We start from the raw sequence: 25,852 nt of genomic DNA, 5'->3' as shown, positions 1-25,852 counted from the left end.
TTATCCCTACTAGATCATTAAATCAGGGACATAGGCATCCCTCTGGATTCCAGGGCAGGTTGCTCACTGCCTGATTGTGACGTTCAGGCTGGTCTGGGGCCTGGGTATGTGCACACTGCAGCTGTCAGCCACCCCAGCCAGATGGACAGCCAGCCCTAGCCGTGCATGAGCCCACACCTGGTTTAATGACAATGATACTGCATTAGATGAGACACAAGGCTCACTCTGCAGCCCCCCAGACCCGTAAGCCGGGCAACACACATTCCTCTGTGTTGTCTCAACTCCCAGGCGTGGGTCCTACACACAGAGCCAGCTCCTGGGCTCTTTGGCAGCTACACAGGGTGAGGATGTGGTTGGGTAGAATTGTTTTCTTATTTAAAAAAAGACTCAAGCAAAAATAACATGATGACCAATCGAAACACACACATCTATGTACACTGTCCTTGCTTGAGGCTATGGCACACAGATGCTGAGATGGGGCAGGATCCCACCCTTCCCCAAATCCAAGCAGGTTCAGCTGATCACCCCTCCTAAATGAAGGCTTTAGAAGCTGTGATTCCTGTCACCCCCAGGTGTGGTGGGTGGACCACGCCCTTCTCCAATTAGCCTTAAACATTTCTGGGACCCATCTATAAAACACAAAACAATACCAAAGAAAAGTCACAAATACATATATACACATGCACACACACGGCCGACTGCGGGGGGAACACTAAATGAGGGGGACCTAGAAGCAGAGCCAGAGTGACCTCCACCCCACCACAGGCTGCTCTGCCTTCTAGCCACACCTGGATTCACCTTTCTCCCTCCAATTTCTCCAGGTCTGGAAGAGAGGTGGTATCCAGCTTGGCCAGAGGACAACAGGGTGGGAGCAGGATCAGAGGACACCTAGAAAGCTTCTGGGGGACCAGGGGTTGCCCCCTCCCCTTGCTCTCCTCTCTGGCTTCCCCGTGGTCATAGGCATGGTTGGACAGGACACATGGGATAGCCTGATGGGGAAGGAACCTGGGAGGAGGGTGAGGCACCACCCTTAGGCCACCTAGATCTGTACACCCAGCAAGCCGCAGGAACCGTAGTCCCGCTGGTGACAGAGCTCAGCTGTGTCCCCATCAGTGACAAGGACAGTGCAGGGTCAGGGCAAGCTCGTGCTGACAAGTGGACCCAACTTCAGTTTTCCTGGAACAAGTCCATCTCGAGATGACCTCCTCTGGTGCACAGCCTGCCTGGGCCTGCTCCTGATGCCTGGCCCCTAGCAAAGTCACTGGGGTAGCTGCCAGCAGAGGGACAGCAGAGGTGGCCGCAAAGAGACCTATCAGGAGTGTCCTGTGGATCCACGGGCTGACCTGAACCGTCCTGCTGCTGGGCCCTCCCCTGGCTGACTGGCTTGGCATCCAGCTGTTTCTCCCGTCGCAGACGTGGGCAGTGGCAGTACTGGTGAACCCATGCTTCTGGAAAGAGCATGCACCTCAACCAAGTGATGATGGACACAAAGGGAAGCAGGTGGGGTCCAGGGAGGCGTCCATCCCCATCCGAGTGTAGACGATCAAAGCTGGGGCCTTGGGGCCACCTGGTGTGAAGGGAGCCGGAACCCCACGTGCCTGCTGGTGCCCAACCACATCCCCACCCCAAACACCGCTGACAGGGTTCGCAATCAGGCTTTAATGAGAATCTTCAGGGTCTCTCCGGGCCCGGCTCCCCGCCCACCCCGGCTGCTTCCTCTGGGAACATGTGCAGGAGGGAGGGTCATGCACGTGATGACAGGTGGTGCTCCTCTGCCCCGATGGCTGGGCCCGTGGTTTACCGGATCCTGGTGAAGAGGTTGAGGACAGACACAGATTCCTGCAGGGCACACAGGAGAGAAAGCTGAGCTCGCAGCTGGAGGGGAACAGAGGCTTCGGGCCAGAGGAGGAGCATTGAGTAGGCACCATTGTTTCCTGGCACTCTGGCTGGGGGTGCAGAGCAATGCAGGAGCAGTTAGAGGGGATGCAGGCAGAACCAGGGGGAAGTTACAGCAGAGTCTGAACAGGACTGCTCAGGTGGCAGTGGGGGACGGCCCCCAGGATAGACTGAGGGGATGCGCATGGGAGAACACCTGGCTCTGATACCGACCCACTTTACCTTTGTCGAACGAGTTTTGCTAAAGACATTCCAGAACCTCAGGGTTTCGTCTCCAGCACCAGTGACGATGGCCTCTCCATCAGGGGACATGGCCTGCAGGAGGAAAGACCCTCACTGTTCTTGTGCCTTGCAGTTGGTCCCATGAATGGAGTCAATGACGGAGGACAGGTGCAGGGGGGCCGGGCCCCCACCAAAGCCAAAAACACAGGATGCCCCAGCCCCTACTCTACTCTGTGCACTTGAGCAAAGGATCTGACAGTTTAAGCACAGAACATTTCTTCTGGAAAGAAAGAAAAACACTTGAGGAGGGGTGGAGAGGGGCCCATGCAAATAGGTTATTTGATGAACTGTCCTTAAGAGATTTTCTGAGTAGTTGGATGGGGGGTTAATTGTGCTTCATCATGAAGATAAACTAATGTGTGGAGATTCTCAGGAGGGCGCAGCTGCCCTTCCTCACAGAGCTGGGGAGTTCAAGAAAGTAGATTCAAATGATGACACAACATTTGAAAGCAGAACATGGGAGCTGGCCGGGACGACCCAACCCCCACACCATAAGCCCAGGTTGGGGAGGTTGCCAGCTGAATCTGCACCCTGCCTTCCCAGGGGCCCAGTGCTGGGTCTGGGACCCACCAGTGCAGACTCACCAGGTACAGAACTCGGTAGGAGTGCCCGGTCAACTTGGCCACCTGGGTCAGGGACGGGTACTTCCAGACCAGGATCTGGTTCTGTGAGTAGCCATGTGTGCTAACCTGTGGGATGTAGAAGGCACTGTCAGAATCTGGGCTCCCCTCCCACCACCCAGGCAAACTGTCCACTCCCCCTGATACACCCACTGAAGAGCAAGGACACCTGGGACCTGCCTAGCCCCTTGCCCCCAAACTCTGGTTGATGATGAAGGTGACAGGGAGCTACACTGTACCCAGAGCTCAGCCAGCCTCTGCTGGTGGTCAGCAGGCATGGCACCCAGGGAAGGCCTTGCCGGGGCCCAGGGCTCCTGCTCCAGAACCTTCTCGTGCACACCACAAAGGCCCTGCCATGGCACTCACCAGCTCATTGGCGTGCTTGGACCAGGCCAGGTTGCACACCTGGGAGCCTGTGTCGATGCACTGCAGTGGCTGCCCTGTGAGCGTGTTCCAGAAGCGGATGCAGCGGTCGGCCGTGCCGCCGCCGGATGCCAGCAGCCCATGCTGATGTGGGGACCAGGCTATGGCTTTCACGGCTGCCAGGTGCTCTGTGTACTGCTGCACGGGACTCAAACTCGAGTGGTTCCAGACCAGCAGCTGGGGGGGCAGAGGTGGGGGTGGCAGCAGCTGTTAGGCCCTCCAGCAGCTGTGGCCCCTAGGCAAGCCCTCAAGGGAAGGATGAATGGCTTCACTCCAACCCATCATGGTCCTCCCTCAGGGCATACCCTTGTCACCCCTGCTCTGTGGATGAGGGCTGGCCGAGTGGATGGGATCATCTCCTGGAATATGAGGGGCCCAGGGCATCTACCTTGTTGTCATTGCCTCCTGAGGCAAGGAGCTGGTGGTCCGTGGACCACTTAAGCCCGCACACCTCCTGCCGGTGACCCTGTAGCCGCCGCTCCGACTGCAGGGGCGGGGTGCGGATGTCCCTTTGCAGGATCATGCGATCCCGGCTCCCAGATGAGAGCTGGTCGGCATTCCAGGCCAGCGCTCCTGGAAACCAGACAGAAGGCAGGGTGAGGCCGAGGCCTGGCCTCTCGGAAACAGGGTGTGCTGGGAATCACTCCCACCCACTGGGATTACAACCCCACCAGGACCCTGGGCTCCTCACCAACTCGTGCCGTGTGGCCTTCTAGCATGGAGAGCTTCTTTCCCGCAGCTGCATCCCAGATCTGCACAAAGCCCTTGTGTGTGCCGACGGCCACCAGGTTCCCCTAGGACCAAGGACCCGGGCGAGAGCAGGCATCAGGCCCTGGTGTGAGCACCCAGCCTCCCTGGGTTCTCCCCTAATCGCTCCCTGCATGTCCCTTCTGATCAAGGTGACACCCATCTTGTCCTGGAACTTACTGGGGAGATGGTCACACAACACATGGGTCTGTCAAAATCAGCAAACACACACTTAAGACCCATGCGTAAACTTGGGTCTTAATGTGTAAACTTGCCTGCCTGAGCCTGGCCTGCCCCCTGGCTGGGGTGAAGGATGGGGCTCTGAAGGGACTGCGGTCAACTCTATGTCTGTGGGGGCAGTCCTGCCAACAACCCTGTCACTGTAACAGTCTCTACCAGGATGGGGACAGGCAGGATGCAGACATCACTCTGGGTCTCCCAGGCCCCCAAACACTGCCAAGGAACCTTGCCAGCAAGGCCCAGTCAGACCTCCCCTGCCCAGCCCAGGAATGAACCCTGTATACTAACCCGTTCAGACCAGCCCACGGAAGTCACTGAGTCCCCTTCCACAGAGAGGTCACAGAGCCGGGTCACCTGGGGGAAGGAGGGAGCGGTCGGTGTGAGCTGACGTGCTGCCCGCTGATCCTTCAAGGCCCCAACTGTCCATTCGTTCATTCATCCATCTGTTTATTCATTCAGTCACACCTCAGGCCTATGGGCATGGGTGTTAATGCTGGGACCTGAGATAATGATGCTGGGGTGCCCAGGAGACTGCAGGCTGCAAGGGGACACATGCAGCACAGGAATGAGTGACTGGCAAGTCTGGAGAGGGATGCTGGGGAGGTGACGAGGGCATCACACACCGGGGGGTGCTTCCAACAGGTGGCAGCCCTCTCTAGGGGGCATCACACCTTCTTTTGGCGATTAATGCACTTGCATTAATCTCTGAAAACGTCCCACCCTGGCAGGTGTGTCTGAGTCCATGGTGGGCCTAGCAGCACCTCAGAGTTAGTGCTGAGGGTGGGGTGGGGCAGCCCCAGGCTCAGCCAGGCCTGAACACCCATTTCCCCTCCTCTGCAGACACAGGCAGAGGCGGAACTCAGGCAGAGAGTAAAGACTACTGGTCATTACAGGAGACAGCCCACAGCAGAAGGGCCTCCACTCATACCTGCTGACTATTCCTGAGTTCCAGTCTGTACTTGGAGGATGGGCCTCAGGTGTGAGAGGTTGGCCAGGTGCTGCCCCAGGCTCTGGAGCACCCAGCCACACTTATTCTTCATATGGGCCAGCCCGACTCAATGACTAGAGGAAGCCACCCCACACCCCTGAGGCACACACACATGCAAGCACTTGACCACACACTTCTAGGCACTGGAGCACCCACCTGGCTGGTGCAGGCGCTCCACAGGTACACGCAGGTGCCCAGCCCCACACTGAGCACATTGAGAGATGACCAGTCCACCAGGTTCAGGTAGAAGTCATCCTGCAACTCAGGTGCATCCAGAACCTTGAAGGGGATCTTGGAGATCTTGCGGGTGGGTTTCCGTGGTGATCGCAGTAACTTCTGACTGTAGGGAGAGCCCGAGACGGTGATTTTCTGTCAATCAGCCACGTGGTTATCATTACTCTTTGGCTAATGTTACTACCCCTGGTTCACATTAGTTCTTGGCATATCCCCTCCCGCTCATCTTGCCCTTCTGCCTGCAAGATCCCAAAACTGTGGGTGACCCCATGGACACAAGGCCCTTTGCCCTTGGGTGTTTGGCCACCCCAAGCCTCAAAGCCACACTGTCCCCTCGGCTTGGCACCTCCTCCAGAGAGCCTTCCCTGACTTCCCTCTCCCCCAGTCTGGACCCAAAACCTTCAGGCTGACAGTGTGCCCCACAGAGGGGTCCTAAGACTAACTGCAGCTCTCATGTACTGCCCGGCTGCTCACCCTGCCCTGTTCCCACCCTTAAAGACCTTGAACTCACCTTTTGTTACTGACTGGCGACAAGGAGTAGGGAGACACATCATTTCCGTCATCAGGGCTCGAGCGCTTGGTACTGAGGGAATACTGGAGGGAGCATGGACACATACCTACTGAGTGGACACTGTGGCCCCAGAGCTCAGGAACCTCAGACTCAAAGCTTGGGTGCCCTGAGCTCCTGGTGGTTGGGTGGAAGAGTGAGGGTGGTACTTGCCCTAACCAGAAGACCTCTAACTAGGGGTGTCCTGGGTTCTGGAAACTCAGAAAAGCAAACCAGGACGTGACTGCCAGCATGCTACTGCCCCCTCACAGCCACCAGCCCCTCAGCCATCCTGAGGGACTAGAAGTCAGGCTCTTTCCAACACTGCCAGGGGCCCCCATGACCCGGGATGGCTTGGACATGCTCTGTGGGGTGGCTCTGCTGAGGCCACTGTCCCTTAACCCTGCACCTGAGCACCTGCCCCAGAGTTACTTTTGTCTCAGCAGATGCCAAGAAGGGCCACAGGGCAAGCCTCGGGGTTAAAGGGGCCTGGCCCTGCCTTCTCCCACCCTCTCTGGGGTTCAAGGCCCCCAGCAGGGCTGGTGTGTGGAGGAGGAGGAACCTAGGGAGGCTGAGAATGGTCTCCTGAAGGAGCCTCCACACAGTACAGGAGGCCAGGGATGAGGGCTGAGCCTTGGATCAGTCATGGAGGATAGGGACCTCTATCCCCAGCAGGAAGCATCGGTCAGTGTGGGCATGGCTGGCAGGCTCACCGTGAACAGGCCCTTCTTCTCGGGCGTGGAAGGCTGCAGCCTGCGGTCCTCCGTCTGTGGGTCCTGCACCTTCTCAATGCCGGCCCCTAGCAGCTCATTCTTCAGTAGGGCTGAGTAGGCCAGGCCATCTGCAGGCACCAAACACAATGAGAGGCTGGGGTGCGACCAGGCAAGGGGGTGAAAGAAAGAGGGTGTCTGTGGCCCTGACTCCTGACCTTTGCCATTGTCCGAGGTGGCATCCTTGGCTTTCCGGTTCTGGCTGGGAGATTTCTCATTTTCCTGCGGGAGAGGGAAGGAGCAAGAGGAAGAAGGGGTGAGCCAGAATGGCGTGGCTCCGTCCCAGGCTTCTCCCATGACCCTCCCTGTCCTCTGTCCTCACATTGATCCTGTGGAAATTGACACTCCAGTTGGCGCCTGCTCTTGAGGGGATGAAGCGGTCCCCATGCTTGCTGGGGGAGGACACGGGGGAGTTAGTAGGTGTCAAGGTCCGCCGCATCTCTGAGACCTAAAAGGATAGCAGGGTGGAGTTGGGTGCCTCAGAGCCACAGCCTGACCCACCCACCCTACCTGCTGCCTTTGGTCTCTAGCCACGGACCCAGGGGTTCAATCTTGGAAACCCAAGGGGCAGAGGTAAAACATTTGGGTAAATAACTCATATGCTGGACCTGCTGGCAGCTTTGTGAGGTAAAAAGAGGCCAGGGAGCAATAGAGCCCAAGACATTAGCACACTACAAGGTGGCTTTATATTTCTAAGCGACCACAGGACCAGAAAGTTGATAGTTTATTCCCTGAGCACTGAGAACCTGTTGCCCTGCCACCTCTATTTCCTGCACATGGGGATGATCTTCTCCCAGAGAACAATAACCCAACCACCCGAACAGAGATGTGAAGGTGGGTGCACAGCTTCCAGCCAACCCTCTGACCCCCACTCGATTAATGGCGAATGTCCTTAATCTATAAGCAATCTGCTGTGGGTTGAACTGTGTCCTCCAAAAGCATACGTTGAAGTCCTAGGCTCTAAAATGAATGCCTGGTATCCTTATTAGAGTTAGAGATACCGACACAGAAGAGGGAACATGAAAATGAGGCAGAGACTGAAGTGATGGATCTAAAAGCCAAGGACTGCCGGCAAAACCAGAAGGATTTTCCCCAGACCACTCAGCCCAGTCACCTCTGCCTCATAGGCTCTTGGGTCCCAGTACCCTGACCTCCTCCCATGTCAGCCTAGCCAACCCAGGCCAACTCTCCTGCACAGGCTGTGGGGCCAGGGCTGAACCCCAGCTGTGTGTTGCTGGGCCCTTCACTGCCCTGTTGGGAAAATGGGAAGGTGGCTCACATTCCCTCACCCCCCCGTCAGTCCTGACTATGGCCCAAGAGAAGAGCTGGTGCCCTCTGCAGACCAGGAGGCACAGGCCCTGTAAAGAATAAGGGGCCTCCAGCAGGAGGAGGGGAGGTGCCGTCATGAGTGAGGAGTTCTGGGGGAGGAAGTGTTTTTCACCTGCACAGGACCTCCCTCTTTTGCTGAGGGCTGAAGCCCTGTGGCCAACCACACCCCTCACCCCATCTACCCACCAGCTCTACCGGGCCAGGCCAGCACTGGCAGGGGTGACCACCAGCTACTCACACACGGCATCGTATTCTCGTTCTGGATGACAATCTGCCGAAGGAGGCGCCGCTCATAGTCCTGGTCCATGGTGAGGCAGGGCAGGTACGGCTGCCGGCCAAGTCAGGCACCGAGTTCAGCCAGCCAAAGTCAGCCTGGGGCAGGAAGGGCAGGACAGCTCAGCACCAGGGGGCAGCAGCCCTCACCACCAGCCGGTTACCACAGAACACTTCTCAGGAATGGCCAGGTTTCCCTACCAGGTGGCAGGTCCTCCCTCCCAGGAGCCCAGAGCTTGGGCGTGGCCTACCCCAAAGGCCTTGGAAGTCACAGGGAGACACAACCTGGACAAATAGGACTCCTCTCTGCTTCCTCTGCAGGGACCTTCTGACAGGACCCTTCACTTCTGTCCTGGTTAGGGCAAGGCTGCCCCTATCCCTGACCCCCAAGGGCTTACCCCAAGTCCCCCGCTCCTCTAACCCAGGCCTCCATCTCATTGCCTTCTTACGTCAGACCCTCTGAGACTATGAGCCATCCAAGGAACCATTTCCATGGCTCCTTGGCTCCTGGCCCCAAGAAGGAGGCATGAGGCTAGGCATGGGTTGGGGCTGTACCAGGGAGGGTCAATACACAAAACAGGTGTGGGTCAATACACTCCATAGGAGTCTCCCAGAGTTGACTGGGCCCCAGGCTCTATGCAGGCACTTGAACCCCAGGGCCAGGCAGACCAGGTTGTGACCCAGGGAAATTGGCCTCCAGCTTCTACCCAGCTCCCACTGAACTCCACCCAATCTGGGGAGGCCTCTCTGAGGAAGTGGAGTGAGAGATCACCAGCAAAAGGAGGCTGGAGGGCAATATTCCAGAGAGGGAAGGGCAGATCTGAGAAAGAAAGGGCTTTCTGCATCCCAGGATGGGGAGAAGTGAGTGGCAACCTCAGAAAGAAGGACTGTTCTTTATGGCAGGGATGGCAAACTGGGACCTAGGGACAAACCAGACCCACAGCCATACTCTGGCTGCTTTCAGAAGAAAATGTTTGCCAGTCCTGCCTCCCCTCAAGGCACTACAGAGCATGGAGGGTAATGCAGGTCTCCAGGACAGAGCCTGGAACAGAAGGGGTTCAGCAGACTGCAGCTTCTTGCTGTGGGCCTGCCCTGTGCCCCAGAACCCTGGCAGTCACTGTCCCTCTACTCCTCTGGCTGGAGCCCAAAGGCCCACACTATGAGATACTTAGGCAGGTCTGCCTAAATTCTATTCTCAAATCCCCAAATGACCTCTCTGATGAATTCCTGGCCCATCACGGAGACCATGCATACAATGTGGCTGAAGCACCAGCTCTAGCCCGTCAGGTACTTGTCTCTCACATGTGGTTACTGCACACACGGAATGCCTTGATGTGGCCCAGTCCCGAAGCCAGTTGCTTGGTCAAAACACAGGACACAGCCATTGGTTCCCACAGTGTGTTCCCGCCACCTTCCACATTAGCGAGCTTGCATGTTTTATCTCATGCTCCCCTCCACAGCATCGTGAACTAGGTGCCCACACCCTCATGCAGATGAAGATGTGAAGACTGAGTGAGGGGCAGCAACACCACCAGTGTGTCCATGGCCCTCTCTCCACAGCCTGGGGCTCCTGTGAGCCTGTGCTAGCTTGGAGCCCCAAGCCCCACTGTCCAAACCTCAGCAGACCAGCTTTGATGAGAAAAGTAGGACCGCAGCACCTTAGCACCCCTCAATCTTGGCTAAACCTCTGGGAGCAGCCATCCCTTCTTGGCTACATTCTTCCTGCTCCCTCCACCTACCCTGCTGTAACAGAGGTCCCCAGACACATTTTGGTCCACTGTAGCCACAGGACAGAGTCTCCTGAAGGGGTTGATGATGGCTTCAGGCCTTCCTTACCTCTCTGGGGACTGGGGCCACATCCTCAACCTCCTCCGACTTCCTGCCAGCCTAGCCTAGCCCTGCCTGGCTCAAAGTCCACCCATTGGCTTGCCCCAGAATGTACCTGCGCCTCCCTTCCTCCTCCAGATTCTCCCAAAAGCCCAGGCCTTGCCCAGCAACACCCCTCCACACACATGTGCCCTCACCACACTTGACCACTCCTGTGGCAGCACAGCCGTATTTGGGACACAGAGATGCCTGTGTCTGTCTGAGAGTCTGTCCCAGGTGGAGACTCCTGTTCAAAAGGACAGTATCCCAAGGGTAGACCAAATCATCTCAACCACAGCACCAGGCTGCATGCAAACAGAACTGAGCTCTAGGTCCACCCTGACTGAGCATCCTGTGAGTGGGGTTTACAGGGGGCTAGACACAAAAGAATTAGCCATGGCTCCATTCTAGTAAGTTCCAACAGTCAGTGGGCACTTTCCCAGATGTGGACCAGTTGGCTGTACCCACCACTTGCAGACAAAAAAACCCCACAAAGCTCAGAGAGGCTGGCTAACTTCCCCACTGGCCCTGCCTGGGCCACATTTGCCACCCGCCAGTGAGCTCTCAGGAGATAAGGTGGTTGGAGGCTATGTCTTGGTCCCTGTGCTTAGCAGTTGCCCCTCTTCATGGCTTCCAAACATACTGCTGCTGAAAGTGAACTGTTCCAGACAAAGTCAGCAGCTCACTCTCCCCAGGCAGGCAGGCTCAGGGCCAGTGGGGTCTGGGGGAATGAGAGGCCTCCCCGGGAAAAAACCCTAGGGGCCTCATATCAGGGACTGGTCACACTATGGGTGACAGTCATGTAAACCTCTTGGCCCAGATGAATTCACTTCCCATGGAGACCACCTCCATTCACAGACCAATGGCCCCACGTTGAGGCCAGCAGGGCTAGTCTGTTTCAGGATAGCAGGCCCCTGACAATAGCTTAGATGCACTCTGCACATCAAAAATTAAGCAGAGCCCCAAATGCTGCAGTCGTCTCAAGAGACACAGAGTGAAAGACAGGTTTCCCAGGACGAGTTAAGAGGCGAAGTGCCATATATCTGGTGGTGTGCTGAATGAGTCCAGAACGAATGTCCAGAGTGGCACACCCTCCTGTCATCAGGTCAGTTGCCCCTGTTTGCCCGCTACACTCTGATGTGGCCACTTACAGAAGCCCGTACAGTGGGCAGCGTCTCACCATTAGACATGGAGCCTGAGGGCCAGAGAGGTTCCAGACTGCCCACGTGTAGGGCCCTTGTCCCTAGACCCGTGGACATGTCACCTCATGTGGCAAAAGGAACTTTGCAGATAAAATTAAGTCAAGGCCCTTGAGATAGGGGATGATCCTAGATTCCCCAGAGGGCACAGTGTCAACACATGGTCCTTATAGGAGAGAGGCATCAGGGTCAGAGTAAATGATGAAAGAGCTGTGCTGCTGGCTGTGAAGATGGGGGAAGGGGCCGAGAGCCCAGGATATGGTGCCTCTAGGAGCTGGAAAAGGCCAGAAATTATTTTCTGCTGGAGCCTCGCAAAGGACCAGCCCTGCCCACACCTGAATTTAGTCCCGTGTTGGACTTCTGACCTCCAGAACTATAGAGATAATTTTGTGGGTTTTGGGGGTCTCTTTTTGTTTTTTAATTTTAATTTTTGCTAATCCTCCCTCAAGGATATTTTTCCATTGCTTTTTAGAGAGAGTGGAAGGGAAGGGGAGAGACACAAAAGAAACATCGATGTGAAACAGACACATCCAGTGGCTGCCTCCTGCACTAGTCCCAACCAGGGCCGGGGATTGAGCCTGCAACTGAGGTACATGACCTTGACAGGAATCAAACCTGGGACCCTTCAGTCCATGGGCCGACACTATTCACTGAGACAAACCGACTAGGGCCATTTCTGTTGTTTTAAGCCACCAAGTTTGTGGTGACTTGTTATAGCAGCTGCAGGACACACACTAGGAGAGGGCAGAGAAGGCAGTGCCCATGCTGCGGCCTTCCTTCATGGGTCCTTCTGGAGGGAGGCTGCTGAGAGGATTCCTAAGATGCTTGTGCTCAGCACAGGCCTTTTCTCTGCCCAGCCCCATGTGCCCCACTGTGGATAGCCAACCAATCCTCTGTCTCCATCATCCCCTCTCTCCATAACCCCACTCCCCACCCCCCTGACTCCCAAGACCCCTTCGTCTGCCGGAGAGGCAGGGGGTCTTCATTTTGCCAAAAGGCACATTTGCTGACTGTCTTCCCAGAGGCCTGAGGCAGGTACCAGGGTTAAGCAGGCAAGAAGATAGACATGGCCAAAACCGGTTTGGCTCAGTGGATGGAGCATCGGCCTGCGGACTGAAGGGTCCCGGGTTCGAATCCGGTCAGGGGCATGTGCCTTGGTTGTGGGCACGTCCCCAGTGGGAGGTGTGCAGGAGGCAGCTGATCAATGTTTTTAACTCTCTATCCCTCTCCCTTCCTCTCTGTAAAAAAAAATCAATTAAAAAAAAAAAAAAAAAAAAAGATGGACATGGTCCCACCCTCCTGAGCTCCTTTTGTATTAGGAGCAGCAAGCCAGAAACATGGAACTAGGTAAAGAACAATTGTGGGTGGTGGTACCGTTATCAGGAAGCACATTTTAGAAGTGGCTCTAACATTCAGCTGTCAAAGTAAGGGCAAGTTGGAGGGAGTGGAGGGGGCACTGGATCCCAGCACCCAGCCAGGAATATATCTCCAAGACCAGGCACCCACAGAGGGACCCATGGGATGCCGGCACAGTGGAGGGGCTCCAGAACTAACTCGTCCCAGGCTCTGACCTGGTTAATGCAGGCAACATCCCCAATGGGGTGAGCCTTCCTGCTGGCCAGCAGGGATGTCACTCTTATTTCTAAATGGACCTGCTACCTTCGGAAGCACCCCACCCAGACACACCTCATCAGGTTTTCTTGATGAGGAGGTGGAGACAGACAAGATGGGCACATGTGGGGAAGCGTGTGACTTGGTTGGAAAGTCTGTAAAGAGAATTCTCTGAAAGGTCAGAGGTCTCTGGGGGACCTTGCTGAAGGTGGCAGACCCTGCCTTGAGTTTTCCAAACAAGACCCCCGGGTGTTTACTTAGACATGTCATTGCTTAAAAGACACTACAGATGCGTGTGTCTTCTCAAGGATGCATACCCTGCTGATAGCATCTAATAGTTAATTTTAGTACAAGCTGTTGTTACAAGAAAAGCCTAAGGAGGCAGGCAATCGAGGCTGTTTTTGGCTCCTTATGCCAACCAGTCCCTTAGCCTCTCTTCCACAGAAACATGTGTCAGAGTAATCATTCATCCGTTACTCAGGGTCTGTTGGTCAATCCCGGCAGGCACAGACCAAGATCTCAGGAGAGTGATAACTAGGTAGCAAGTCCAATCAGCCACAAATTCACACCCAAACCACGTGACCTGGGAAACACAAACACACAACCAGGCCTGCCCACCAGCCCAGAGACCCTGTTCCAGCCTGACCTTGGAACTAAGGCCTGGAGCTCAGCCAGTGTGCAGACTGGCTCATTCCAGAGAGCTGAGATCTCAGGGGACACCGAACTTCAGCTTGGGAACTCTCCTCTAAGATTGCTGCTTGCTGCACCACAGAAGAGCAAAAGACTCCCAAGCTGTAAGAGAAAAGTCTGGTCAATTCATCACCAGAGAAATGAAAAGTGTCTGCAAGGCAAACACACCCCAAACAATGTTTAAAAAAAACACAACAGGGCCCTGGCCAGTGTTGCTCATTGGGTTGCGTGTCATCCCATGCACCAAAAGGTTTGCTGGTTCAATTCCTGTCCAGGGCACATGCCGGGGTTGCAGGCTCAACTCCCAGTACAGACTGCAGGAGGCAGCCAATCAATGTTTCACTCTCACATTGATGTTTTTTTCGCTTGCTCTTTCCCTTTTGTTCCTCTCTCTCTAAAAATCAATTTAAAAAAGACAACTAGAAACATCTACCACTCTGAAGAAAGACCAAAGTGGCATAGGACATGAATAACTGTTCCTGGAAAAAGTACTTGCCCTCACTCACAGTTGGAGCAGGCGGTTCCCATTTCCTCGCCCTGATTCTGAGATTAGGTGACACGCCATTGCCACGGATGCATAGGGATTGCTGGCCCGCACTGCTGGCAGCAGCTGAAACTAGTACGACTTCTAAGAAAGGCAGCTTGGAAGGCAGTTTGGCAACTGCTTGCAAAATCTAAAAAAGTACGTCCTTTTTGATGCAGTGTTTCTACTTCTAAGAATTTGCCCCTAGCAACTCTGGGCTTGTGTGTGCAAAACCTTGTGTACAAAGCTGTTCTGTACAGCTTATGAGAGCAGAGACCATGAGAAATGACCCAAGCGCTACCTTAAGGGCAGGCCTGAAGGTCTTGGGGACCTGCTGCCTATGAGAACAGCATTGTGGGGATGAGCAATTTCTGGAAGGCTGGAGAACAAACTTGTAGCAGAGGTTGCTCTTGGGGAGAGGAACTATAGGATGGGGGTCAGGAGAAAGAGGAAGCCTTGCTTCCCCTGGCTCATAATTTGGTACTTCTTGAATTCAGTGAAAGGGAACATGTTAGCTATTCAAAGAAATAAGCCAGGTGGGGAGAGATAGAACTACATAAGTCCAGGACCCAACTGGAAGAGTCTCAGTGGTGGGAGCAGCACTGGCTGTGCACAGAACATTGTGCTGCCTTTGCTGTATGAATGTTAGAGAAAGGAATGATTTCTCTGTTAACAAGTAGTCACTTAGCACAGACAATCTGTAAGGCCTTGTGATTGGGGAAGGTGTGGTGGTGGTGAGGATGGGGCCAATGGCGGTGCGAGAACTCTGGCCCTGGAGAGGTACCTGCCCTGCTGCCTTGAAGGGTGCCAACTGTAGGCTGGTGTCCCTGGTCTGGTGAGGTGACCAAAGCCCTGGCTGCTTGGCTTCCTACTATTACTGTTCCCTCTGCAGGGTACTGTCATTAAGGGTCTCACTCACCCACCAAGCCATCCCTAAAGAGGAGGGCCTCATTTTCCCTGGGTACCCCAGAATGAAGAGTCAGGAGGCCTACCTTCTGCTGCTGCCTCAGACAAGCCTCAACCTGCTCCTATGGAAAAGGGGCACAACCCTAGTCACCTGAAAGGGCAGAAATGAGGTCCCCACATGGCTAGGGCTACATGTCAGGGATTCCTGACAACCCGGGGGCTGCCTTCCCGGGCAATCCGAATGTGCATGCTTTCCAGTCAACAGGTAGCAATGGAGCAGGGCCCTTGTTTTCAACCCAGCTGCCCAGTGGCCTGCTGCACCCTCCTGAGGGGGCTGTCCCTGCCTAGCTACCCCAACCTCACAGTTCCTGTAGGATACACATGGTTCCCACTCACCAGATACTTAGGGAAAACAGGTTGCTCTAAGTATAAACCAGCAGTTCTCACTGGAGTGACTGCCCCGAGGGGACACTGTGTTCTCATGACAGGGAGTGCTCCTGGCATTTGAATGGGCGGGGGCCAGGGATGCTCCTCAACACCCTCACAGTGCCCAGGACGGCCCCCACAGAGAATGACCCAGCCCAGTGGTCGGCAAACTCATTAGTCAACAGAGCGGCAAACCACGGCTCGTGAGCCGCATGTGGCTCGCGAGCCGCGGTTTGCCGACCACTGACCCAGCCCATGTCATAAATGCCCAGACACCTGGTATAGGGCCAGACCACAGAGTGCTACCTGCTGAGTAAGACAATGGTGCCTGTGTGGGCTAACCCTGGAGTTAGCAGGGCTAAAGGGGACTGAAGACAATCCTGTGCCAACACCTGCGAGTCCTTTTTCCAGCTGAAGCCAGTGGTAGGCGAAGTCCCATGTGAGGAACAATAAGGCAGGTGAGCTTTAACTCTACCAAGTCACCCCCTGGCCTCCCCACCTCACAAATGAGAAAATGAGTTGGAAGAGCCTGTCTGGGCACGACCAATCATACAGCATACCGCACGTCATGATCATCTTTGAGGCTTCCTCAAGAAGGGACATGGCCGTGTTGTAGGTACACAGGGCCTCCTGTCTGGCCTGGAACTCATCCTGTGAGTTCACAGCAGGCCCAAGGCCCCCAGGATCAGAGCACTCTGCTTCCTGAAGCCAAGTTTCAAGGCCTTCAAGATCTTGCTTATCTTGAAAAATGGGTCCTCACTGTTTTTATATTTTGTAAGGCTCATTAAAGAGCCAAGAGAAATGAGACACTCCTATGACACATCTTGCATGACTCAGTATTTTTTTAAAATATATTTTTATTTATTTCAGAGAGAAGGAGGGAGAGGGAGAGAGAAAAAGGAACATCAGTGATGAGAGAGAATCGTCGACTGGCTGCCTCCTGCTCATTCCCCACCAGGGATTGAACCCGAAACTTGGGCATGTGCCCTAAATTGGGAATTGAACTATGATCCCCTGGTTCATGGGTCGACACTCAACCACTGAGCCACACCAGCTGGGCCATGACTCAGTGTTTTGAGGCTAATTATGGTCTGGATGTGCTACCTACGAAATGGGTTACACCAGTGGTCGGCAAACCGTGGCTCGCGAGCCACATGCAGCTCTTTGGCCCCTTGAGTGTGGCTCTTCCACAAAATACCACGTGCGGACGCGCATGTACGATTGAAGCTTCGTGGCCCATGCACAGAAGTCGGTTTTCAGCTCTCAAAAGAAATTTCAATCGTTGTACTGTTGATACTTGGCTCTGTTGACTAATGAGTTTGCCGACCACTGGGTTACACCATCAGCACTGCTGACCCTGATATCCAGTCATTCTCTGTGGGGAGGTCATCTGGGCACTATGGTGGGTTGAATAGCATCCCTGGCCCCACCCCTCAATGCCAGAAACACCTGTGACAACCACAAATGCCCCAGCCAACACCAGTGTCCACTGGGGGCAGAATCACCCCCAGGTGAGGGTGGGGCGATTGTCCCTTGGAGAAGCTGCATCAGCCAATAGTGAGAGGGGTCAGGTGACACCTGCCATGCACGAGGGATATGGAGGTGAGGAAAGCCTCTTAGCAGGAGCCTGTGATCACCTGCCTGGACATGTCCTATGCAGGCACCAGGGTCCCGGATGAACGGACACTGCTCCTGGCCCCGTGAGGAGGTCATCAGAACACGGTGGCAAACTCCACCTGTACCCCTCCATGAGCCAACACAGCTCGAAGCACTTGACATGCTTTATTTAATTTTGTCCCCAGGGATGATCCATCTCTCCATTTCACAAACTAAGGAACTCAGGGCCCTGGCAGTTGGTGGGTGGTGGAGCTGGGACTGGAACTCCACCTGCTATGACCACTCAGGTCACAATGTTCCCATGGGTGAGGGTCCCCAGACTCAGTATGAAGCGAGTCAGCAGTCTAAAGCTAAAAGGACTGCTCTGGATGGTTCTTTTTATCACATGTGAATCTCTACCAAGCACTTCCCTGCAGGAATCATCCAATTAGGAGTCAAGATGACAAATGAGTGGGGGCTCCCTGGAAACGGTCATCTTGGGGCATAGACTTTCACAAGCCCTAAATCTCCAGAGAAAAGTGCACACAAGGGAAGGAACCAGGAGATTGGGAGGTGACTCACAGCACCCCCAGATTACCTGTGGGCCTTGAACCAGCCCCTTCCTCTTAGAAAGGTGGGGGATCTTGCTAGGAGCCCAGGGGCTGTCGTCTTATTCCCAGCAATTCTCTAAAGGGTTGTTGGAGAAGTCCCTTATGAGAAAGATCCAATCAGAAACAAGGAGTTGTCCAATTTTCTGCTCACATTGGATCTGGGAGGCTAGGAGAGGAATCTCTGAACTTGTTCTATTGCCGTGGGTCAGGCAAGCCTGTGTCCAGCCTAAGGCTCCCTCCCTTCCACTACAGCAAATCAAAATACTATACAGGGTCCGACTGGAGCGAGCGAACTGAGTGGTTGTGTAGTTGCATCTCGGAGACCAGTAGTGCTTGCAGCATGGCTGACCAACAGACTGAAGAAGCTTTTTCACTATTTGACAAGGATGGTGATGGAACTATAACAACAAAGGAATTGGGAACTGTAATGAGGTCTCTTGGGCAGAATCCCACAGAAGCAGAATTACAGGACGTGATAAATGAAGTGGATGCTGATGGTAATGGCACAATCGACTTCCTAGAATTTCTGACAATGATGGCAAGAAAAATGAAAGACACAGACAGTAAAGAAGAAATTTGAGAAGCATTCCGTGTGTTTGCTAAGGATGGCAATGGCTATATTAGTGCAGCAGAGCTTTGCCATGTGATGACAAACCTTGGAGAGAAGTTAACAGATGAAGAGGTTGATGAAATGATCAGGGAAGCAGATATTGATGGTGATGGTCAAGTAAACTATGAAGAGTTTGTACAAATTACAGCAAAGTGGAGATATTGTACAGAATGTGTTAAATTTCTTATACAAAATTGTTTGCCTTTCCTTTGTTTGTAACTTATTTGTAAAAGGTTCCCCCTACTGTCAAAAAAAAATACCCATGTATAGTAATTAGGAGTTCATTCCTCCATGTTTTCTTCCCTTATCTTACTGTTATTGTCCTGAAACCTTATTTTAGAAAATTAAGTAACATGTTGCATGTGGCTTACTCTGGATATATCTAAGCCCTTCTGCACATCTAAACTTAGACGGAGTTAGTCAAATGAGGGAACATCTGGTTATGCCTTTTTTTAAGTAGTTTTCTTTAGGAACTATCAGCATGTTGTTGAAGTGTGGAGTTGTAACTCTGCGTGGACTATGGACAGTCAACGATATGTACTTAAAAGTTGCACTATTGCATAACGGGTGTATCATCCAGGTACTCATACACTATTTTTTTGTACTGCTGGTCCTGTACCAGAAACAGTTTCTTTTATTGTTACTTGCTTTTTAAACTTTGTTTAGCCACTTAAAGAAAATCTGCTTATGGCACAATTTGCCTCAAATCCATTCCAAGTTGTAGATTTGTTTTCCAATTTAAATTTTTTTATCTCCCCCCGCCCCCCCCCCCCCAATACTATATAGCCGTCAGCCGGCTATGCCGTGTGCAGTGGAGCAGGGAGGCTTTGCAGAAGGGAAGACCTGGCTCTGAGACCTGGTTCCAAGCCTTACTGGCTGTCTCTTCATCTAGAAAGTAGGGATAAGGGACTAACACTGCCTATGTTGCTTTGAAACTGGGCTCAACTTCTGTGAAGCAGCTAGCAGAGAGCCTGACCCAAAGGAGATGCTAGGAAGTGGTGTCTATTCCCATGGGCCTAGTGACAGGCCCACTATAGGTCCCAGCCATGCCTGCTTCCTGCTTCTCCATCACGCAGTACACGCCTGGGCTGTGTGGTGGCCACAGCTGCAGGCTGGGTGGCCAAGTGTGGCCCCATCTCCTCCCACGCTGTCAACGAAGGTGAAAAGGACCACTGTTCTTAAGAGCCTGTCCTCAGTTAAGGACATGGGAGGAACAGGGCTGCCTGGCAGGAGGGCTGGCTGTGGTCTTACAGATGTGGACTCTGGACTAGAACCCAGCATCTGGCCTCAGGACAGAAGCAGCAGAAATTGGGATCTTTGAGGGGAGTGGTCCCTTAAGTCCATTTACTGCTAACAAAAGCAAAAGCATGCAGTAGGGAGACAACACACCTTTCCTGGACAGCTGATATGAATCACCACAAGGCAAGTTATTCTGGGGACCTGTAATGGGAGCCCCTGGGGAGCATATTCCAGAATGCATGCAGTCATTCATTTATTTACTCCCACCTATCATGTGCAGGTGGTCCTAGAAGCTGATCAAGGAGCCAGAAAGTAAAGGCCTGAAGTCACTGTCCCCTAGGGCTCACAGAGCAGAGAATGACAATTCTGTCAACACCTCCTCTCTGGACCCATGGTGACACGGCTGGAAGCAGGGGCCATGTTCATCCCAGGTGAGAATTGCTGCTCTAAGCTCTGGAAATGATGCCTAAAGGGAGATGAGCCCCTACATTTCTGCCTCCCACCTCTTGCTCCACAGAGCACCTACTCCCCCATCTAGCCTGGTGAAAGGTTCAGACCGAAAGGTCATTTGGGTCTGCTGCAGCCCAAAGGATGCAAACCCCACACAAAGAACATAACTTGAGTACCACACCCAAATGATTTATGATAATTTATGTGATTCTAACTGTGATTGATATCAGAGGGCCGATTCTCAAGGCTGGATGGGGCCTTAGAGGGGATCAGATTAAGCCCTATCAGGTTCCCGAAGCCCTTCTACAACTCTGCATCTGCTTGCACACCTACAGGGACAGGGAGCTCACCCCCTAACAAGTAGCCTGAACATCAGCAAGTGCTTCCTCAGTCTGTCTTACTGCTGTTCCCATCCACGGGTCCAAGGTGGGGGTGGCAGAAGGAAAAACCTATTATGTTTAGGGCAGGGTATTTCCTCTACCCCCCCACACCCCTAGCACTGCTGACACCAGGGACAGGTCATTCTCTGGGGAGCCATCCTGGGCACAGTGGGGAGTGGAGCAGCATCGTTGGCCCCCATCCACTCAATGCCAGAAGCATCCTCTGTTGTGATAACCACAGAGGTCTCCAGACATCGCTCCTAGTGGAGACCCCCTGGTTTAGGGGAATCCTTAGAGAAATAGTTGCTTCCAAAGACCAGTGAGCTCCATAGACCAACACTAACCTTTCTCAGCTGCTCAGCCCTTCAGAAAGTGCAGAGGGACAAACACCCTCCATACAGCCATCTACTCCTTCCCCTGCTCCCACCATCCTTCTCCCCTCTACCCAGCTGGCCATTCCTTATTGTGCAAATGCAGCCTAGTCCTTTCTGCAGTGGCTATCATGCCCCACAGGGACCAGACCTCCCTGAGAACCACAAAGCAATAGTTTCCGAATTCGATCTGATCTGGGAAGAACATGTACAAAAAGGCATGGGATCCAGAAAGAATGGCCTGCAGCTTTATAGAACCCTGCAGCAAACAAACTGGGGAGGCTGGATGCATGAAGTGCACTGGTAGCAGAAAAAGGGAAAGGTGGCAAGGCCAAAATGGTAGTCTCCTGAGACTGTGTGGTAGCAGGGAGCTGGGAAAGGGATCAGAAGTCGAGAGTGGAATGGTCAGATATGGGCTTACAGGCTGGCAGAGTGTAGTGTGGAGGCCAGGGACGGCAGTGGCGAACCAGGGAGCAGATGCCTGCCTGTTCAGGTGAGAAAGTAGGCATCCTGAAAAGATGTGGGGTATGGATAGGAGAGGCCTCATGTTGAAACTGGGATTGTAAGTGGGGGGTGGGGGGGGGAGAGACAGGTTTGAGGAAAGAGTGACCTATTCTGGACACACTCAAGCCAAGGTGCATAGGAGAGATGGACAGACACACTCAGGAGAGATAACTAACTGGTCACTGGCTACGTGGGCCTGGAGTTCAGGAGTCAGCTTTGGGCACCAGCAGCAAACAAGGACAGGAAGCTAAGGATGAAAAGCAGGCAGGTCATCAAGGAGCGTGTGTAGAGGAGCAAAGAGGCATCTGAGTACAGATTAACCAGGGCCACCACACAAGAACCTGTTCCTGACTGTTCATAGCAACTCTATTTATAATAGGCAAAAGGTAGAAAACAGCTCAAGTGTCCACCAACTAGTAATGGACAAACAAAATGTGACACATCCATACTGGAATATTATTTAGCTATGAAAAGGGATGAGCACTGACATATTACAACTCTGAAACATGATGTTCAGTAACAGAAGCCAGACACTAAAGGCCACATAGTGTGTGATTCCATTTATGTGAAATGTCCAGAACAGGCAACTCCAGAGACAGAAAGTAGATTTGTGGCTGTCAGAGGCTGGGGGGATGGGGATGGGGAGTGACTGCTGATGGGGAAGGGGCTTCTTTTTGGGCTGATGAAAATGTTCTGGAACTAGATAGTGGTGATGGATACACACATTTGTGAACATACTGAAAACCACGAATTGTATACTTTAAATGGGTGGGGTGTATGGCATTAGAATTATATCTGAATAAAGCTGTTATCAACAAAAATTAATGAGTAAGATAATAAAAAGGAGAGCCAGTAAAGGAGACAGAGGGACAGATAGAATGCACAGGAAGCCAGAAGAGTGGATTCTATATTCCACTTACTTGGGGAGGGGCACCATTTATTATGTATACTGGTTGAATGGTTAAGTAAAGCAATGCTCAGTGTGCTCTGTCATTCCATTTACACGTGAGGAAACTGAGGCAGGGAAAAGTAGGCACTTGCCAAAAACACAAGGATGTATGGCAGTCAGGGGCACAAATGTCCTGGTAACAGTGCACATAAGGGGGAGCTTTGGTCATATACTTGATCTCAGTGCTCAACAGATGTCTGTGCATTGGAGGGAGGAGCTTTAGGACTTGCCTGGCTCCTATCTGCATGCACAAGCAGGCCCCCGCAGTGGTCAAACTCTCAGGGAGGTTGAGTAGGCAAAGTGGTGACCACTGGGGCCTGTGATGGGACAGAAACCAGACCACAAGGAGCTCTCAGGGCAGAAAGGAGGCCACCAAACACTCCTTTCTGCTGGCTCCCTGTATCAACCCCCAGAATGGGCCTGGCCCTCAGCATCCACTCAAGCAGCGTGTTCCAGCTCCAGCCTCGCCAGGGCACAATGCAGGCTCTGGAAATAAAGTCCCTGCACTCCCAGGGCTCACGGTCTGAACTTTAGTCCAGGATCTCCCCCCTCAGCGCTGCTGACACTGAGGTGAGGTCATTCACTGTGAGGGCTGTCTTGGATACTATGGGGTTTGGAACAGCATCCCCAGCCCCACCCACTCATTGCCAGGAGCATCTCCAGTGTGACAACCACAGATATCCCCAGGTGAGAACCTCTGCTCTCGAAGAGAAAAACTACAGGGAACTGCAGTTTGGCTGATTCCTAAAAGACCAACTCCCTTGATCTCTACACAAACCAGGAGTCCCTGAGTGAGCTTTAGGTCCTCATCCCTCTCAGTGACTGAGCAAAAGGTTCCCACAATTAACCCCACTCTAGACCTCCCCAAACTCAGGAGTCCCAAGTGTACAAAATCTGCCTGGCCAGAGGTCCCAATAAATAGCACTGGTGGGTGATTTCTGCTGAAACAGAGAAGCCAGTGTGAAATCAATGCAAAGCCACTTCTGAAGCCTCATTAGGTTTTCCTGTTTGCTTCCAGGTACTCCTCCCCCAGCCCCAATCAGCCACCGCCACCAGCACAGACACCTGAGACACTGCCCCCACCTCAGCAAACCACCTGCCTTTTTTTAACCCAAGAGCTGTCCAAGGACCAGAGCCCTGATTTTTGAAGGGAGTGGGCCCAAAACCCTCCTGGAGCAATCCAACCTCACTTGCTACACAAAGAAGATAGTGAGCAGCAGCACACCTGTTTCCACTCTCAGTTCAGAAGGAAACGCCAGTACACTAGTGCCAAAACAGAAGGGGCCCCCAACATCAAAGGCTATGATGGTCCTCGAGAAATTCTGTTCAATAAGCAGCCTAGGGGTCAACGTACCACCCTGGGGACAGTCCCCAGAGGATCTCACCAGCTCCCAGCATGCAAATCCTGCTCCCTCCTCCAGGGAGAGACTACCCAGCCTCCTTTTCAAAGTCCCTCCCACCTGTCTCCACTCCGGGGGGGCGGGGGGGGGTATATATGCTGTGGGTGGATAGTTTTTCTTTAGATGAATAGTCTTCATTTAAAGTGTGGTTTTAAAAAAAGGTGAAGGGATTAAGAACTACAAATTGCCAGTTATAAAAACAGTCACAGGGATGTAACATACAGCATAGGGAATATAGTTAATCATATTGTAATAACTGAGTGGTGCCAGATGGGTATCAGATTTGGCTAGTTCCTACAGCACAGGTTAGGCTTTGCCGACCACTGGATTAGGGCATGGGCCTGCTGTTGTGGGGATGAAGTAGGGGCCCTGGTTATGGGGAGCAAAGCTACGCTTGCTATTTACAAAAAGATTGTGGAGGATAGGTATGGGAGGAGAGGTCATGGGTTGCAGGTGGCTCAGAATGGGGAAGTCAAGCAAGGCCTGTTTTTTTTGGGGGGGGAGGGAGGCTCTGATTTGGGAGGAGATCATAAGGTATAAAAATGTCTAATCGCTATGTTATACACCCGAAACTAGTATACTATTGTATGTCAACTACAATTGAAAAAACAACACTATGTTAAGATGGAGGGGGTGGTACAGTCTCACCAGTGAGAGGTGGTGGGGAAGAACAGGGAAAAACAGGTTTAGGCAGGACATTTGCACAGTGGTGGGTCTCAGGCTTAGGGTCTGAGACAGGTCTGGGTGTTGCAGGACCAATGCAGGGGTGGGGGGCATCGTTTTTAGGAGAAAACAGCTCTGGCTGGGGAGGACATTCCACACTTGGAGGGAGGTGGGATGTCTGGGGTGATGGGGCTTGTGCTTGCAGGAAGAGACAGACCTATCCTAGATCTCAGAGCAGCTGGGCACAGGCAGCTGGGATTTTGGTGGGGTCAGCCAGAATGTGAGAGCATGATCTTGGGTAGCTGGAATGGGTCAAGCTGGAAGGACGGGCGATTAGAAAGCAGAGGGCTGGAAGAGAGGGGGGCATTTATGCATTCAAACTGCCTTGCCAAAGTGCTTCTGTGTGTCAGGAGCGGAAAGGGGTGCGGTGAATACAATGGGGCACCCAGACAGACAGGGTCTCCACACCTCAGCCTACTTGATTCGGAGTCCACAAGCTCAATTTGAATTTTATTGCAATGGGCGCTAGTTCGAGCCTGGGTGAGTCACATATAGCTATCTATGGAAAGGCTGTTTAAATTTGGACAGGGCCTGACCTGGGATGGCCCGAACTTGGAAGACCCGGGTTTGACAAGCCAGAGATGTATAGTACATATTAGGTCATGGGCCCGCTGTTCTGGGGGTGAGATGGGGGGGGGGGGGTCCCTTGTTTTTGGTTTTGGGGGCAGAGCTCGGTCCCATGTTTATAAAAGGGCTGCGGGACGGGGGTGGGGTGGGGTGGGGGGTGAGGTCGACGGCTGCAGGTAACCCGGATTGGAGAGGTCACTCGGGGCTGGGTTTGGGGGTGAGGCTCGGAATTGGGAGTTAAGACGGTAGTGGGATGCTGAGGTCACCTGGGCCTAGCTCGGCTTGGGGGTGGTGTTCTGGGGTCCGGCGGCCTCCTGAAGCGCCCTAGCTTGGGTGTCGCATCACGGCACGTCGGCTCAATTCTAGGGGACTCTGGGTAGGTCCGCGCAGCCGCCAGGCCCGGCTCGGGGGTCGCGGCTCGGGCCCGGGGGGGCGGGTCCCCAGATTCCAGCCACCTTACCTGGCTCGCTCCCGTCACCGTCTGACTCCGCGGCCCCGCCTCTTCCGGCGCCGCGCCGCGCCGCGCCGCCTCCGTTGCCCGCAGCCCCGCTGGGTCGGCTGCGGCCGCCACTGACGGGATTCCCGGCTCCGCGCTCCTTAATATGGCGGCGATCGCGGCTCCGCGGCGCCCCGCGCCCTCCTCAGCCGCGCGCGCTCCCGCGGCCGGCCACGCCCCCGCGCCGGCGCGGTGCGTGCTGCCGCCACGCCCCCGAGGCACGCCCTCCGCACGGGGCTGCGCCTGCGCGCATTGGGCATCTCGGGAGGACGTGATGTAGCCTGCAATTCGAATCAATACAGGAAGCGCGGCACCACGCGTTGCCAAGGGCAACCGTGGCCGGAAGAGGACCTGGGCGCTGGCGGAGGTGGCTCCCTGGAATATAG

General features: G+C 53.7%; 1 protein-coding gene and 1 pseudogene across 5 annotated transcripts; one reads left to right on the top strand and one right to left on the bottom strand.

Moving 5' to 3' along the window:
* Positions 1 to 406: 406 nt before the first annotated feature.
* On the bottom strand, positions 407 to 25,639 carry FZR1 (fizzy and cell division cycle 20 related 1). 4 transcript variants are annotated; one of them, XM_080672602.1, is made up of 15 exons: positions 25,431 to 25,610; positions 13,672 to 13,817; positions 8,315 to 8,448; positions 7,070 to 7,195; positions 6,906 to 6,969; positions 6,691 to 6,818; positions 5,942 to 6,024; positions 5,353 to 5,536; positions 4,497 to 4,562; positions 3,913 to 4,015; positions 3,610 to 3,794; positions 3,165 to 3,398; positions 2,763 to 2,867; positions 2,119 to 2,211; positions 407 to 1,839 (listed from the first exon to the last, which is right to left on the bottom strand). In XM_080672602.1, the coding sequence occupies exons 3-15, from the start codon at positions 8,381 to 8,383 to the stop codon at positions 1,798 to 1,800; spliced, it is 1,482 nt and encodes a 493-aa protein (XP_080528728.1). In that variant the 5' UTR covers positions 8,384 to 8,448; positions 13,672 to 13,817; positions 25,431 to 25,610; the 3' UTR covers positions 407 to 1,797. The 4 variants fall into 4 exon arrangements, with proteins under 4 accessions (XP_080528728.1, XP_080528725.1, XP_080528727.1 ...); XM_080672600.1 differs by having other exon boundaries at positions 657 to 1,839; positions 2,110 to 2,211; positions 25,431 to 25,597; XM_080672599.1 differs by lacking the exon at positions 13,672 to 13,817 and having other exon boundaries at positions 2,110 to 2,211; positions 25,431 to 25,639.
* Positions 18,143 to 19,569, top strand: LOC308251703 (neo-calmodulin-like; annotated as a pseudogene). Its single transcript has 2 exons — positions 18,143 to 18,539; positions 19,464 to 19,569. The product of its transcript is annotated as a neo-calmodulin-like (transcript).
* Positions 25,640 to 25,852: the final 213 nt, after the last annotated feature.

Source organism: Plecotus auritus (genome assembly GCF_963455305.1).
Source record: "Plecotus auritus genome assembly, chromosome: 6".
In the NCBI taxonomy this organism is placed as follows: Eukaryota; Metazoa; Chordata; class Mammalia; order Chiroptera; family Vespertilionidae; genus Plecotus; species Plecotus auritus.
Note: the sequence above shows the minus strand (reverse complement) of the source record. Positions and strands in the feature narration are given on the sequence as shown.

What these genes read in the sequence shown, in the direction of transcription:
- FZR1 (XM_080672599.1), bottom strand. Translation starts at nt 8,383, where the DNA reads ATGGACCAGGACTATGAGCGGCGCCTCCTTCGGCAGATTGTCATCCAG. An exon ending in GGAGCGCCTGCACCAGCCAG is followed by an intron (nt 4,563 to 5,352) that starts GTGGGTGCTCCA and finishes TCCTTCCCCCAG; the next exon opens with GTGACCCGGCTCTGTGACCT. An exon ending in CCGTGGGCTGGTCTGAACGG is followed by an intron (nt 4,016 to 4,496) that starts GTTAGTATACAG and finishes CCTTGGTCCTAG; the next exon opens with GGGAACCTGGTGGCCGTCGG.